At 40.5% G+C, this 14,374-nt stretch overlaps 1 protein-coding gene across 1 annotated transcript in view; it reads left to right on the top strand.

Annotated features, from left to right (window-relative positions):
• Positions 1-14,374, top strand: part of SDC1 (syndecan 1) — a 222,247-nt gene that overhangs the window by 157,822 nt on the left and 50,051 nt on the right. The window contains exon 2 of the mRNA XM_053709645.1: positions 3,320-3,401. Within this exon, the coding sequence (XP_053565620.1) occupies positions 3,320-3,401 (82 nt within the window). The remainder of the gene's footprint in view (positions 1-3,319; positions 3,402-14,374) is intronic.

Consider the following 14,374-nt stretch of genomic DNA (forward strand, 5'->3'; position numbering starts at 1 on the left):
CAGGGGGGAACAAGGAGTTCCCTAGCGATGGAAGAAGTGACCAAGATTATTCTATGGGCGGAGTCTCACTCCTGCCACCTGTCTGCTATCCACATCCCGGGAGTGGAAAATTGGGAAGCGGATTTTCTGAGTCGTCAGACATTGCATCCGGGGGAGTGGGAACTCCATCCGGAAATCTTTGCCCAAGTCACTCAACTTTGGGGCATTCCAGACATGGATCTGATGGCCTCTCGTCAGAACTTCAAAGTTCCTTGCTACGGGTCCAGATCCAGGGATCCCAAGGCGGCTCTAGTGGATGCACTAGTAGCACCTTGGACCTTCAAACTAGCTTATGTGTTCCCGCCGTTTCCTCTCATCCCCAGGCTGGTAGCCAGGATCAATCAGGAGAGGGCGTCGGTGATCTTGATAGCTCCTGCGTGGCCACGCAGGACTTGGTATGCAGATCTGGTGAATATGTCATCGGCTCCACCTTGGAAGCTACCTTTGAGACGAGACCTTCTTGTTCAGGGTCCGTTCGAACATCCGAATCTGGTTTCACTCCAGCTGACTGCTTGGAGATTGAACGCTTGATTTTATCGAAGCGAGGTTTCTCAGATTCTGTTATCGATACTCTTGTTCAGGCCAGAAAGCCTGTAACTAGAAAGATTTACCACAAAATTTGGAAAAAATATATCTGTTGGTGTGAATCTAAAGGATTCCCTTGGGACAAGGTTAAGATTCCTAGGATTCTATCCTTCCTTCAAGAAGGATTGGAAAAAGGATTATCGGCAAGTTCCCTGAAGGGACAGATTTCTGCCTTGTCGGTGTTACTTCACAAAAAACTGGCAGCTGTGCCAGATGTTCAAGCCTTTGTTCAGGCTCTGGTTAGAATCAAGCCTGTTTACAAACCTTTGACTCCTCCTTGGAGTCTCAATCTAGTTCTTTCAGTTCTTCAGGGGGTTCCGTTTGAACCCTTACATTCCGTTGATATTAAGTTATTATCTTGGAAAGTTTTGTTTTTAGTTGCAATTTCTTCTGCTAGAAGAGTTTCAGAATTATCTGCTCTGCAGTGTTCTCCTCCTTATCTGGTGTTCCATGCAGATAAGGTGGTTTTACGTACTAAACCTGGTTTTCTTCCAAAAGTTGTTTCTAACAAAAACATTAACCAGGAGATTATCGTACCTTCTCTGTGTCCGAAACCAGTTTCAAAGAAGGAACGCTTGTTGCACAATTTGGATGTTGTTCGCGCTCTAAAATTCTATTTAGATGCTACAAAGGATTTTAGACAAACATCTTCCCTGTTTGTTGTTTATTCAGGTAAAAGGAGAGGTCAAAAAGCAACTTCTACCTCTCTCTCTTTTTGGATTAAAAGCATCATCAGATTGGCTTACGAGACTGCCGGACGGCAGCCTCCCGAAAGAATCACGGCTCATTCCACTAGGGCTGTGGCTTCCACATGGGCCTTCAAGAACGAGGCTTCTGTTGATCAGATATGTAGGGCAGCGACTTGGTCTTCACTGCACACTTTTACCAAATTTTACAAGTTTGATACTTTTGCTTCTTCTGAGGCTATTTTTGGGAGAAAGGTTTTGCAAGCCGTGGTGCCTTCCATTTAGGTGACCTGATTTGCTCCCTCCCTTCATCCGTGTCCTAAAGCTTTGGTATTGGTTCCCACAAGTAAGGATGACGCCGTGGACCGGACACACCTATGTTGGAGAAAACAGAATTTATGTTTACCTGATAAATTTCTTTCTCCAACGGTGTGTCCGGTCCACGGCCCGCCCTGGTTTTTTAATCAGGTCTGATAATTTATTTTCTTTAACTACAGTCACCACGGTACCATATGGTTTCTCCTATGCTATTATTCCTCCTTAACGTCGGTCGAATGACTGGGGTAGGCGGAGCCTAGGAGGGATCATGTGACCAGCTTTGCTGGGCTCTTTGCCATTTCCTGTTGGGGAGGAGAATATCCCACAAGTAAGGATGACGCCGTGGACCGGACACACCGTTGGAGAAAGAAATTTATCAGGTAAACATAAATTCTGTTTTATAAGAGGTCAACAACAACATTAAACGTACTGAACAATCAGATAAAATATCATTCCATGTACTAATGAAGTCGGTATCAGTGACATCAAATGTTGGAAACTTGTTCAATCTCAAGCCACGTGGTATAATTTTAAGTTTGATGTATGTCTCCAAAGTCCAAACATCCCATTGAAGTTTGTGTTCCCTAATTAAAAGTTTCTCCATTTCCTCAAACAAAGCCGGCAAAGAATTAGATTTGTCAGTTGAAAAAATCCTCTCAATTTAAATTGATGTGCAATCCCTTTCAGTAACAGGCAACAATGAATAAAAATGTGTGACCTCCATGGAGTAATAAAGGACTGCTCAATACAAAGGACAGAAACAGTAAGGTGCAACTAGGCAATGCACCTAAAATATAATAAGAGAAAATTACAATTCACTGTAGCTGTCCAAAAAATAGTATAGATTTGTAAATATACATGATTTTTATGCTTTGAATTTGTCTTCACATCAGAGACTCACCTTTGACAAGACTTTGTTTATTACCATACCAGTATGAACACAGACTGTATTTACAAGCCTATACTATTTTTTGGACAGCTACAGTGAATTGTAATTTTCTCTTATATTATATATATCTACAAATACCTGATAATACATACATACATACATACATACATACATACATACATACATACATACATACATACATACATATGGACCGCACTCACAGACTGGACTGGGTACACATCTTAAGCCACAGCTTGTGTGTGTATATAATGTATATGTGTATATATAATGTATATGTGTGTATGTATATATAGTAAGTAGTGTTTAGTTTGTGCAGCTTTGACTTGAAGAATGGCCCTTGAGACTAAATTGTGATGGTCAGTAAACTATTTGCATATGACTGTTACGCTTTATGGAGTGCTTTTTAAAAGGTGTGGGGAAAAAAGCCAAAATACAAATGAAATTTCTTGGTTTCACGTGCATTATATATTTATATAGAATTGAACAGCTTGTTACATTTCCATAGTGAAGTTTCTAGAAGTTCAGCGTTTCATGCTTGTGTGGGTTTAGATGTCATGGTACTAAATTGTGAATACTTCTTTCTGGCTAAGTTATTGAGGGTGTAAATAGGAATGTCTTGAAGTAAATAAACAGCTGAGGAACTGCTTGCTATATTTTTGTCTTGTGTGAAGAAGTAAAACCCTTGTAGTGCATTTAAAAAACAAATTGTGGGTGCATTTTCATGCTTTCAGTTGGTAATGGTTTGTACTGAAGTTGATGAACTCTGATATTGTCTTTTCAGGATGAACTGAAGACCATTAAACCTGAAGACGAAGAAGCTTCTGGAGATGATGAGGATTTCTTTTCTGGCTCAGGATTTGATGGTAAACATTTTATATCTGGTGTTGGCAAAATGGGATTATTTTCTAATACAAACTTCAAGCACCACATGATATGAAATAAGGGAGAGGAAGTGAACAAGAATTAAAGGGACAGGAAAACCAAATAATTTTTTCTTGCATGATTCAGAGCATAGCATCAGCAAATAGCACATAGGTGCTGAGCTCTACCTAGCTATGCTTTTCATCCAAGGATACCTAAATAATGAAACCAATCAGATAATAAAAGTAATATGGAAAAATGTTTAAAATTGTATGCTTGATCATGAAAGAAAGAAATGTGGGTTGCCTGTCCCTTTTAACGAGTTTTCTTTCATGTAATTGGCAGGAGTCCATGAGCTAGTGACGTATGGGATATACAATCCTACCAGGAGGGGCAAAGTTTCCCAAACCTCAAAATGCCTATAAATACACCCCTCACCACGTAGATTTCTACGTTCACATGCGCTTCTCAGCATTTTGAAGCCCGATTCCTCTGAGTACAGTGAATGTCAGAGGGATGTGAAGGGAGTATCACCTATTGAATTTATGGTTTTCCTCACGGGAAATCTTTTCAAAGGTTCTCTGTTATCGGTCGTAGAGATTCATCTCCTACCTCACTTTACAGATAGACGATATACTCTCATATTCCATTACCTCTACTGTTAGCCAAACCAGTACTGAAACGATTATCTGCTATATGTGGATGGGTGTCTTTCGGACACCCATCGGACACTCTCAGCTATGGTTTGAGTCAGGTTTATGTATATTTCCTTTTGCAGACTATCGGTTTCAAAATTGGGAAAACATATTTAGGAAGTTTATTTTCTTACCTGGGGTATAGTCTTTTTTTTTTCCATTAATTTTCGCGGGCAAAATTAGGCTTGCAAGGTTGCAAAATGCTGACATTTATTGCGTCATTCTTGCACAAGGTTGCGTCTGCCATGACGCGAGTTGCGTCATTTCCGGATGATAGCGCCAAAAAAATGTCATTTTGCGTTGCGCGTCATACTTGGCGCTAAATAATTTATTTATTTAAACCGCACTTCCTATATGCCTCTTGCCTTTTTCTATGTTCAGAGGGCTATGCTGTTTGGATTTTTTTTCCCATTCCTGAAACTGCTATATAAGGAAATTGATAATTTTGCTTTATATGTTGTTTTTTCTCTTACATTTGCAAGGTGTCTCAATCTGATCCTGTCTCAGAAACCACTGTTGGAACCTTGCTGCCTGATAACAGTTCTACCAAAGCTAAGTGCATTTGTTGTAAGCGGAGATTATATCTCCAGCTGCAGTATGTAATAGTTGTCATAAGCTTTTACATGCAGAGAATGTATCCATCAGTACTAGTACAATGCCTGTTGTTCCTTCAACATCTAATGTACATGATATCCCTGTGAATATAAAAGATTTTCTCCAAAATAGGTGTGTCCGGTCCACGGCGTCATCCTTACTTGTGGGAATATCTCTTCCCCAACAGGAAATGGCAAAGAGTCCCAGCAAAGCTGGCCATATAGTCCCTCCTAGGCTCCGCCCACCCCAGTCATTCTCTTTGCCGTTGCACAGGCAACATCTCCACGGAGATGGTTAAGAGTATGTGGTGTTTAGTTGTAGTTTTTTATTCTACTATCAAGAGTTTGTTATTTTAAAATAGTGCTGGTATGTACTATTTACTCTGAAACAGAAAAGGATGAAGATTTCTGTTTGTGAGAGGAAGATGATTTTAGCAGACAGTAACTAAAATCGATTGCTGTTTCCACATAGGACTGTTGAGATGAAGTAATTTCAGTTGGGGGAAACAGTTAGCAGACTTTTCTGCTTAAGGTATGACTAGCCATGTTTCTAACAAGACTGTGTAATGCTGGAAGGCTGTCATTTCCCCTCATGGGGACCGGTAAGCCGTTTTTCTTAGTTTCAAACAGAATAACAGGCTTAATATGGGCTATAAAACTGGTAGACACTTTTATGGGCTAAATCGATTTCTTTATTTGGACATTTTATTCATGTTTATGCTGATAATTCACACTTATAAACTTGGGGAACGTTTTTTAACGGCAGGCACTGTGTTAGACACCTTTTCCAGTCAGGAAGGGCCTTCCCAGTTGTAGGCTGAGCCTCATTTTCGCGCCATTACTGCGCAGTTGTTTTTGAGAGTAAGACATGCAGATGCATGTGTGAGGACCAGAAAGTTGTTGGAAAAGTGTCTGGAAGGCGTCATTTGGTATCGTATTCCCCTCTGGGCTTGGTAAAGTCACAGCAAAGGCTGTAGCTGGGACTGTATAGGGGTTAAATTTGTAAACGGCTCCGGTTCCGTTATTTTAAGGGTTAAAGCTCTGAAAATTGGTATGCAATACTATTAAGGCTTTAAGACACTGTGGTGAAATTTTGGTAAATTTTTAACAATTCCTTCATACTTTTTCACATATTCAGTAATAAAGTGTGCTCTGTTTAAAATTTAAAGAGACAGTAACGGTTTTGTTTTAAAACGTTTTTTGTGCTTTATTGACAAGATGGACAAGTTTCTAGAGGTTCCGGTGCACCCCGACGCTTTTCCTATACCCAAGCGGGTGGCTGACATAGTGAATAAGGAGTGGGAGAAGCCCGGCATACCTTTTGTTCCCCCACCTATATTTAAGAAATTATTTCCTATGGTCGACCCCAGAAAGGACTTATGGCAGACAGTCCCTAAGGTCGAGGGGGCAGTTTCTACTCTAAACAAGCGCACTACTATCCCTATTGAGGATAGTTGTGCTTTCAAAGATCCTATGGATAAAAAATTGGAAGGTTTGCTTAAAAAGATTTTTGTACAGCAGGGTTACCTTCTACAACCCATTTCGTGCATTGTTCCTGTCACTACAGCAGCGTGGTTCTGGTTCGAGGAACTAGAAAAGTCGCTCAGTAGAGAGACTCTGTATGAGGAGGTTATGGACAGAGTTCACGCACTTAAGTTGGCTAACTCTTTTATTTTAGATGCCGCTTTGCAATTAGCTAGATTAGCGGCGAAAAATTCAGGGTTTGCAATTGTGGCGCGCAGAGCGCTTTGGCTAAAGTCTTGGTCAGCGGATGTATCATCCAAGACAAAATTGCTTAATATCCCTTTCAAAGGTAAAACTCTCTTTGGGCCAGAATTGAAAGAGATTATCTCAGACATTACTGGGGGAAAGGGCCACACCCTTCCACAAGATAGGCCTTTCAAGGCTAAGAATAAGTCTAATTTTCGTTCCTTTCGCAATTTCAGGAACGGACCGACCTCTAATTCCGCATCCTCTAAGCAAGAGGGTAATGTCTCACAGCCCAAACCAGCCTGGAAACCTATGCAAGGCTGGAACAAGGGTAAGCAGGCCAAGAAGCCTGCTGCTGCTAACAAAACAGCATGAAGGAGTTGCCCCCGATCCGGGACCGGATCTAGTAGGGGGCAGACTCTCTCTCTTTGCTCAGGCTTGGGCAAGAGATGTTCAGGATCCCTGGGCACTAGAAATAGTTTCTCAGGGTTATCTTCTGGAATTCAAGGAACTACCCCCAAGGGGAAGGTTCCACATGTCTCACTTATCCTTAAACCAAATAAAGAGACAGGCGTTCTTACATTGTGTAGAAGACCTGTTAAAGATGGGAGTGATACACCCTGTTCCAATGAAGGAACAAGGAATGGGATTTTACTCAAATCTGTTCGTAGTTCCCAAAAAAGAGGGAACCTTCAGACCAATTCTGGATTTAAAGATCCTAAACAAATTTCTCAGGGTACCATCGTTCAAAATGGAAACCATTCGAACGATTCTACCCACTATCCAGGAAGGTCAATTTATGACTACCGTGGATCTAAAGGATGCGTACCTACATATTCCTATCCACAAAGAACATTACCAGTTTGTGGCTCTCCCATTCGGGTTAGCCACTGCTCCAAGGATTTTCACAAAGGTACTCGGGTCCCTTCTAGCGGTTCTAAGACCAAGGGGCATTGCAGTAGTACCGTACTTGGACGACATTCTAATTCAAGCGTCGTCCCTTTCAAAAGCAAAGGCTCATACAGACATCGTTCTGGCCTTTCTCAGATCTCACGGATGGAAGGTGAACATAGAAAAGAGTTCTCTGTCTCCGTCAACAAGAGTTCCCTTCTTGGGAACAATAATAGATTCCTTAGAAATGAGGATTTTTCTGACAGATGTCAGAAAGTCAAAACTTCTAAGCGCTTGTCAAGTTCTTCACTCTGTTCCACGTCCTTCCATAGCTCAGTGCATGGAAGTGGTAGGGTTGATGGTTGCAGCAATGGACATAGTTCCTTTTGCACAAATTCATCTAAGACCATTACAACTGTGCATGCTCAAACAGTGGAATGGGGACTATACAGACTTGTCTCCAGTGATTCAAGTAGATCAGAAGACCAGAGAGTCACTCCGTTGGTGGCTGACCCTGGACCATCTATCCCAGGGAATGAGCTTCCACAGACCAGAGTGGGTCATTGTCACGACCGACGCCAGTCTAGTGGGCTGGGGCGCGGTCTGGGAATCCCAGGGACTATGGTCTCGGGAAGAGTCTCTTCTCCCGATAAACATTCTGGAACTAAGAGCGATATTCAATGCTCTCAGGGCTTGGCCTCAGCTTGCAAAGGCCAGATTCATAAGATTCCAATCAGACAACATAACGACTGTTGCATATGTCAATCATCAGGGGGGAACAAGGAGTTCCCTAGCGATGAAAGAAGTGACCAAAATAATACAATGGGCGGAGGATCACTCCTGCCATCTATCTGCGATCCACATCCCAGGTGTGGAAAACTGGGAAGCGGATTATCTGAGTCGTCAGACTTTCCATCCGGTGGAGTGGGAACTCCACCCGGAGATCTTTGCCCAGTTGACTCAATTATGGGGCATTCCAGACATGTATCTGATGGAGTCTCGTCAGAACTTCAAGGTTCCTTGTTACGGGTCCAGATCCAGGGATCCCAAGGCGACTCAAGTGGATGCACTAGTAGCACCTTGGACTTTCAACCTAGCTTATGTGTTCCCACCGTTTCCTCTCATTCCCAGGCTGGTAGCCAGGATCAAACAGGAGGGGGCCTCGGTGATCTTGATAGCTCCTGCGTGGCCACGCAGGACTTGGTATGCAGACCTGGTGAATATGTCATCGGTTCCACCATGGAAGCTACCTTTGAGACAGGACCTTCTTGTTCAGAGTCCATTCGAACATCCAAATCTGGTATCCCTCCAGCTGACTGCTTGGAGATTGAACGCTTGATTCTATCAAAGCGTGGGTTTTCAGATTCTGTGATAGATACTCTGGTTCAGGCCAGAAAACCGGTAACTAGAAAGATTTACCATAAAATATGGAAAAGATATATCTGTTGGTGTGAATCCAAGGGATTCCCATGGGATAAGATAAAAATTCCTAAGATTCTTTCCTTTCTGCAGGAAGGTTTGGATAAAGGATTATCTGCAAGTTCTCTAAAGGGACAGATTTCTGCTTTATCTGTCTTACTACACAAACGACTGGCAGCTGTGCCAGATGTTCAAGCATTTGTTCAGGCTCTGGTCAGGATCAAGCCTGTTTACAGACCTTTGACTCCTCCCTGGAGTCTAAATCTAGTTATTTCAGTTCTTCAAGGGGTTCCCTTTGAACCTCTACATTTCATAGATATTAAGTTATTATCTTGGAAAGTTTTGTTTTTGGTTGCTATTTCTTCTGCTAGAAGAGTTTGAGTTATCTGCTCTGCAGTGTACTCCGCCCTATCTGGTGTTCCATTCAGATAAGGTTGTTTTGCGTACTAAGCCTGGTTTTCTTCCAAAGGTTGTTTCCAACAAGAATATTAACCAGGAGATAGTTGTACCTTCTTTGTGTCCGAAACCAGTTTCAAAGAAGGAACGTTTGCTACACAACTTAGATGTAGTCCGTACTCTAAAGTTCTACTTAGAAGCTACAAAAGATTTCAGACAAACATCTTCTCTCTGTTTGTCGTTTATTCTGGTAAAAGGAGAGGTCAAAAAGCGACTTCTACCTCTCTTTCCTTTTGGCTTAAAAGCATCATCCGATTGGCTTACGAGACTGCCGGACGGCAGCCTCCTGAAAGAATCACAGCTCACTCCACTAGGGCTGTGGCTTCCACATGGGTCTTCAAGAACGAGGCTTCTGTTGATCAGATATGTAAGGCAGCGACTTGGTCTTCACTGCACACTTTTGCCAAATTTTACAAATTTGATACTTTTGCTTCTTCGGAGGCTATTTTTGGGAGAGTGCTTTTGCAAGCTGTGGTGCCTTCCGTTTAGGTGACCTGATTTGCTCCCTCCCTTCATCCGTGTCCTAAAGCTTTGGTATTGGTTCCCACAAGTAAGGATGACGCCGTGGACCGGACACACCTATGTTGGAGAAAACAGAATTTATGCTTACCTGATAAATTACTTTCTCCAACGGTGTGTCCGGTCCACGGCTCGCCCTGGTTTTTTAATCAGGTCTGATGAATTATTTTTTCTAACTACAGTCACCACGGTACCATATGGTTTCTCCTATATTTTTCCTCCTGTCCGTCGGTCGAATGACTGGGGTGGGCGGAGCCTAGGAGGGACTATATGGCCAGCTTTGCTGGGACTCTTTGCCATTTCCTGTTGGGGAAGAGATATTCCCACAAGTAAGGATGACGCCGTGGACCGGACACACCGTTGGAGAAAGTAATTTATCAGGTAAGCATAAATTCTGTTTTATTGCTGATTCGATCCAGAAGGCCTTGCGTTCTAATAAACGTAAAAGGTCTTTTAAAACTTCTCATAAAGTTGATGACATTTCATATGACCAACAACATACTGAATTATCCTCCTCTGATGAGGATCTGTCTGATTCAGAAGATCCTACCTCAGATATTGACACTGACAAATCTACTTATCTATTTAAGATGGAGTATATTCGTTCCTTGTTAAAAGAAGTGTTGATTACTTTGGATATTGAGGAAACTAGTCCTCTTAATATTAAAACTAGTAAACATTTAAATTCTGTTTATAAACCACCTGTGGTTACTCTAGATGTTTTTCCAGTTCCTGATACAATTTCTGATATTGTTTCAAAGGAATGGAATAGGCCTGGTACTTTTATTCCTTCTTCAAGGTTTAAAAAGTTGTATCCTTTGCCAGCAGTCAGATTGGAGTTTTGGGAAAAAATCCCCAAAGTTGATGGGGCTATTTCTACTCTTGCCAAACGTACTACTATCCCTATGGAAGATAGTACTTCCTTTAAGGATCCTTTAGATAGGAAACTTGAATCTTATCTAAAGAAAGCTTATTTATTTTCTGACTATCTTCTCAGGCCTGCCATTTCTATGGCTGATGTTGCAGCTGCATCAACTTTCTGGTTGGAAAGCTTAGCCCAACAGGAAACAGATCCTGATTTGTCTAGCATTGTTCGCTTGTTTCAACATGCTAATCATTTTATTTGTTATGTTATTTTTGATATCAAAATTGATGTTAAATCTATGTCTTTAGCTATTTTAGCTAGAAGAGCTTTGTGGCTTAAATATTGGAATGCTGACATGGTATCTAATTCTAAATTACTATCGATTTCTTTCCAAGGTAACTTGATTTGGTTCTCAGATGGATTCAATTATTTCAACTGTCACTGGGGGAAGGGAGTTTTTTTTACCTCAGGATTAAAGATCTAAGGGTAAATCTAAAGCTTCTAATCGTTTTCGTTCTTTTCGACAGAATAAGGAACAGAAACAAAATCCTTCCTCCAAAGAAACTGGTTCCAATTGGAAACCTTCAAGTTGGAATAAATCGAAGCCTTTTAAGAAACCAAAGCCAGCCCCCAAGTCTGCATGATGGGGCGGGGCGCTCATTCCAGCTCAGCTGGTGGGGGGCAGATTAAAATTTTTCCAAAACATTTGAGCAGATTCTGTCCAAAATTGTTGGATTCAGTGTATTGTCTCTCAAGGGTATCGAATAGGATTCAGAGTAAGACCTCTTGTGAGAAGATTTTTTTCACTCACGCAATCCAGCTCTTGTCTAATTTCAGCAGTACATATCCCAGGTGTAGACAATTGGGAAGCGGATTATCTCAGCCGTCAGACTTTACATCCGTGGGAGTGGTCTCTACATCCAGATGTTTTTTTTTCTCCAGATTGTTCAGATGTGAGGTCTTCCAGAAATATCTGATGGCTTCCCATCTAAACTAGAAACTTCCCAGGTACTTGTCCAGGTCCAGGGATCCTCAGGCGGAGTCGATGGATGCATTAGCAGTTCCTTGGTTTTACCAACCTTGTTATATCTTCCCGCCTCTAGTTCTTCTTCCAAGAGTGATGTCCACGATCATCATGGAATAATCGTTTGTGTTTCTGGTAGCACCAGCATGGCCTCACAGGTTTTGGTATGCAGATCTTGCCGGATGCAGTTGCCAACCTTGGCCACTTCCTTTAAGACCAGACCTTCTGTCTCAAGGACCGTTTTTCCACCAGGATCTCAAATAGTTAAATTTGAAGGTATGGAAAGTGAACGCTTAGTGCTTAGTCAGAGGTTTCTCTGACTCAGTGATTAATACTATTTTACAGATTCATAAATCTGTTTCTAGTAATATTTATTATTGAATTTGGAAGACTTATATTTCATGGTGTTCTCATTCTCCTGGCATTCTTTTAGAACTCAGTTTACAGTTCCTTCAGGATGGTTTGGATAAAGGTTTGTCTGCAAGTTCCTTGAAGGGACAAATCTCTGCTCTTTCTGTTTTATTTTACGTAAAGATTGCTAAGCTTCCTGATATTCACTGTTTTGTACAGGCTTTAGTCCGTATCAAGCCTATCATTAAATCAATCTCTCCTCCTTGGAGTCTTAATTTGGTTTTGAAGGCTTTACAGGTTCCTCCTTTTGAGCCTATGCATTCTTTGGATATTAAACTACTTTCTTGGAAAGTGTTTGTTCATTTTGGTTATCTCTTCGGCTAGAAGAGTTTCCGAATTATCTGCTCTTTTGTGTGAGTCTCCTTTTCTGATTTTCCTTAAGGATAAGGCAGTTTTGCTGATTTCATTTAAATTGTTGCCTAAAGTTGTGAATTCTAACAACATTAATAGGGAAATTGTTGTTCCATCTTTGTGTCCTAATCCTAAGAATTCTTTGGAGAGATCCTTACATTCTCTGGATGTTGTAAGAGCTTTGAAATATTATGTTGAAGCTACTAAAGATTTCAGGAAGACTTCTTGTCTTTTCTGGTCCTAGGAAAGGTCAGAAAGCTTCTGCCATTTCCTTGGCATCCTAGTTAAAACTTTTGATTCATCAGGCTTATTTGGAGTTGGGTCAGGCCCCGCCTCAGAGAATCACAGCTCATTCTACTAGATCAGTCTCCACTTTGTGGGCTTTTAAGAATGAAGTTTCAGTTGATCAGATTTGCAAAGCAGCAACGTGGTCGTCTTTGCATACATTTACTAAATTCTACCGTTTTGATGTATTTGCCTCTTCAGAAGCAGTTTTTGGTAGAAAAGTTCTTCAGGCAGCTGTTTCAGTTTGATTCCTCTACTTTATGTTTAAAAAAAAAATTTCTTTTCAATTATGAGAAACTTTTTTTGGATGTGGATTTAATTTTTTCAGCGGAAAATGGCTGCTTTTATTTTTTCCCTCCCTCTCTATTGACTCTTCTGTGGAGTTCCACATCTTGGGTATTTCTATCCCAATGGTCACTAGCTCATGGACTCTTGCCAATTACATGAAAGAAAACATAATTTATGTAAGAACTTACCTGATAAAATTAATTTTTTTTCATATTGGCAAGAGTCCATGAGACCCAGCCTTTTTATGGTGGTTGTGTTTTTTTGTATAAAGCACAATTATATTTCCAGTTCCTTTTTTATGCTTTCTACTTCTTTTTCTCTACTTGGCTATTCGTTAAACTGAATTGTGGGTGTGGTGAGGGGTGTATTTATAGGCATTTTGAGGTTTGGGAGACTTTGCCCCTCCTGGTAGGATTGTATATCCCATATGTCACTAGCTCATGGACTCGTGCCAATTACATGAAAGAAATGAATTTATCAGGTAAGTTCTTACATAAATTGTTTTCTCGCTATTGAGTAACATATTTGTACAATTGTTTTTCAAAGCCGAAAACGCCATCCACCACTTCTGCAGATGACGACAAGGCTGGCTACAGTCATTATGTTATTATGAAGCACTTTATCTGCTAAAGCCAATTAAGCTTGAAGTCTGCAGGGTGCAATTCCAGCTCTGAGAATTAGAAAAGCCACACTTTTTTTTTTTTTTTTTTCCCCAGAGCTAAATTACATGAAGACGGGAGGGTAAATAATGAAAATTGGGTCTAAGTATTAAAACTACTTTGCAATATAAAGTTTTATCTAAAGGTGTTTATTGCTCTCTAACACATTTATCGCATACAGTTTGCGGAGACCTAGGTAGTCTAGTACCTGTAATTATGCTCTTTTCTGTCCTACAATAACATCCACTGTTAGAAATACCTAGTATCTTTACTCCTATTGCAAACAACAATTTTGCTTTATACGAGCATCAATATTAACACATCTTAAAGGGACAGTAAACCTTAAAATTAAATTCTTATTTTATATATATATATATATATATATATATATATATATATATATATATATATATATATATATATATATATTTATATCTGTGTGTGTGTATATATATATATATATATATTTGAGCAGTATATACATATGTATGTGTATATATGTGTGTGTGTATATATGTATGTGTGTGTGTATATATATATATATATATAATATACTGCTCAAAAAAATAAAGGGAACACTTAAACAACACAATGTATCTCCAAGTCAATCACACTTCTGTGAAATCAAACTGTCCACTTAGGAAGCAACACTGAGTGACAATCAATTTCACATGCTGTTGTGCAAATGGGATAGACAACAGGTGGAAATTATAGGCAATTAGCAAGATACCCCCAATAAAGGAGTGGTTCTGCAGGTGGTGACCACAGACCACTTCTCAGTTCCTATGCTTTCTGGCTGATGTTATGGT

The sequence above is a fragment of the Bombina bombina genome, chromosome 4, assembly GCF_027579735.1.
Source record: "Bombina bombina isolate aBomBom1 chromosome 4, aBomBom1.pri, whole genome shotgun sequence".
NCBI classification, from domain to species: Eukaryota; Metazoa; Chordata; class Amphibia; order Anura; family Bombinatoridae; genus Bombina; species Bombina bombina.